The sequence below is a fragment of the Alligator sinensis genome, unplaced genomic scaffold (genome assembly GCF_000455745.1).
Source record: "Alligator sinensis unplaced genomic scaffold, ASM45574v1 scaffold375_1, whole genome shotgun sequence".
NCBI lineage: Eukaryota > Metazoa > Chordata > Crocodylia > Alligatoridae > Alligator > Alligator sinensis.
This window is the reverse complement of record NW_005841928.1, coordinates 676,754-677,958: the sequence shown is the minus strand read 5'-3', so window position 1 is coordinate 677,958 and position 1,205 is coordinate 676,754. Positions and strand designations below refer to the sequence as shown.

At 37.3% G+C, this 1,205-nt stretch overlaps 1 protein-coding gene across 14 annotated transcripts in view; it reads left to right on the top strand.

Moving 5' to 3' along the window:
- USP15 (ubiquitin specific peptidase 15) overlaps positions 1 to 1,205 on the top strand; it is a 103,129-nt gene that overhangs the window by 69,984 nt on the left and 31,940 nt on the right. For all 14 annotated transcript variants that reach the window (XR_003093009.1, XR_003093010.1, XR_003093012.1 and 11 more), the window contains one exon: positions 912 to 1,056. Coding sequence is in view for 10 of the 14 variants with exons in the window: in XM_014517865.2 (XP_014373351.1) it covers positions 912 to 1,056 (145 nt within the window). In the remaining 4 variants the exon portion in view is untranslated. The remainder of the gene's footprint in view (positions 1 to 911; positions 1,057 to 1,205) is intronic.

Below are 1,205 nucleotides of genomic sequence, written 5' to 3'. Positions count from 1 at the left end.
AGGAATGCTCTTGAATCTTATCCAGAGCTGCTATCATGCATATTTCATATAATTGGTAACTGGAACAATTTGAGAGAGAATTTAACCTTTTTTTATACTGTATGTAAGATGATAAAGCGTTCTGTCTTACTGGATCCTTTTGCCCTCCTAGTCCTTTCAAAAGTGCTTATTTTACTATTTTCCATGTTTAGTATTTGTGTTTTATCAGAAAAATAAATTACCTTGCATTTAGCCAGTATTACCTATTACAGTTTGTTTTTTTCTTCAGTCTCACCAAATAGGTACATAATAGAGCTTTATAAAGAAGTAGCTAGTAGGCATTTTGTGCATTCCTTTATCACTCCAGGCTTTTTCCCTGCATTTGCATGCCAGATTATGCTGCCTTAGCAGTGAAGCTATAAATAGAACCTCCAATGCACCAGGGCAGTGATGTCACTGTGGCCTTGGAAATCTCAGATCTCACCTGTAACTGAAGCACAACTCTTCATTCCCATTTCTACTGTCCTCAGTCTTACAGTAGCAGGATGCAGAAGGGACATAAATGAAATGATCTATTGCTGCTGGTGGTGTCTAAAGTCTGAGTGTGTTAAATTTGATGGAGCAATGAAGAATGGAGTGAGCTGTGAAGCTGCTCCTATTGAACAAGGGTAGAAAGATACAGTAGTAGTCTGTTTTTGCTTATTGCGGTATACTAAAGTGTTGAGTTTGCAGGGTGAAGAGTGATTTGGGTTTGGGGGGGGTGGGTTTGCTGAGAAGCTGAATTGCTATAGCTACATACTTCTAAGAATATACCTAGTCAGTAGTAGTAATTTCTAACTTTTAAATCACTTCATAATTTGTATACAGTACTACATCATTTGTATACAGATTGTGTGACTACATTGTGAAAAATATTTGTTTTTTTCTTCTAGTGTGAAAAATTCCAATTATTGCCTCCCATCATACACTGCTTATAAGAACTATGATTACTCAGAGCCAGGAAGACACAATGAGCAACCTGGGCTTTGTGGCCTAAGTAACTTGGGAAATACATGTTTCATGAACTCTGCAATACAGGTAGGTGTTTCAGAGTAAAGTCAGCTTGGCTTGTTACATAAATATAAGTAATGGGGGGGTTGATTTGCATTGTGACACGTTTACAGAAGGACACTATGGAAACTTGGAAAATAACAGGTCTGCTTGTGGATATTAGGAAAAGTTGACTT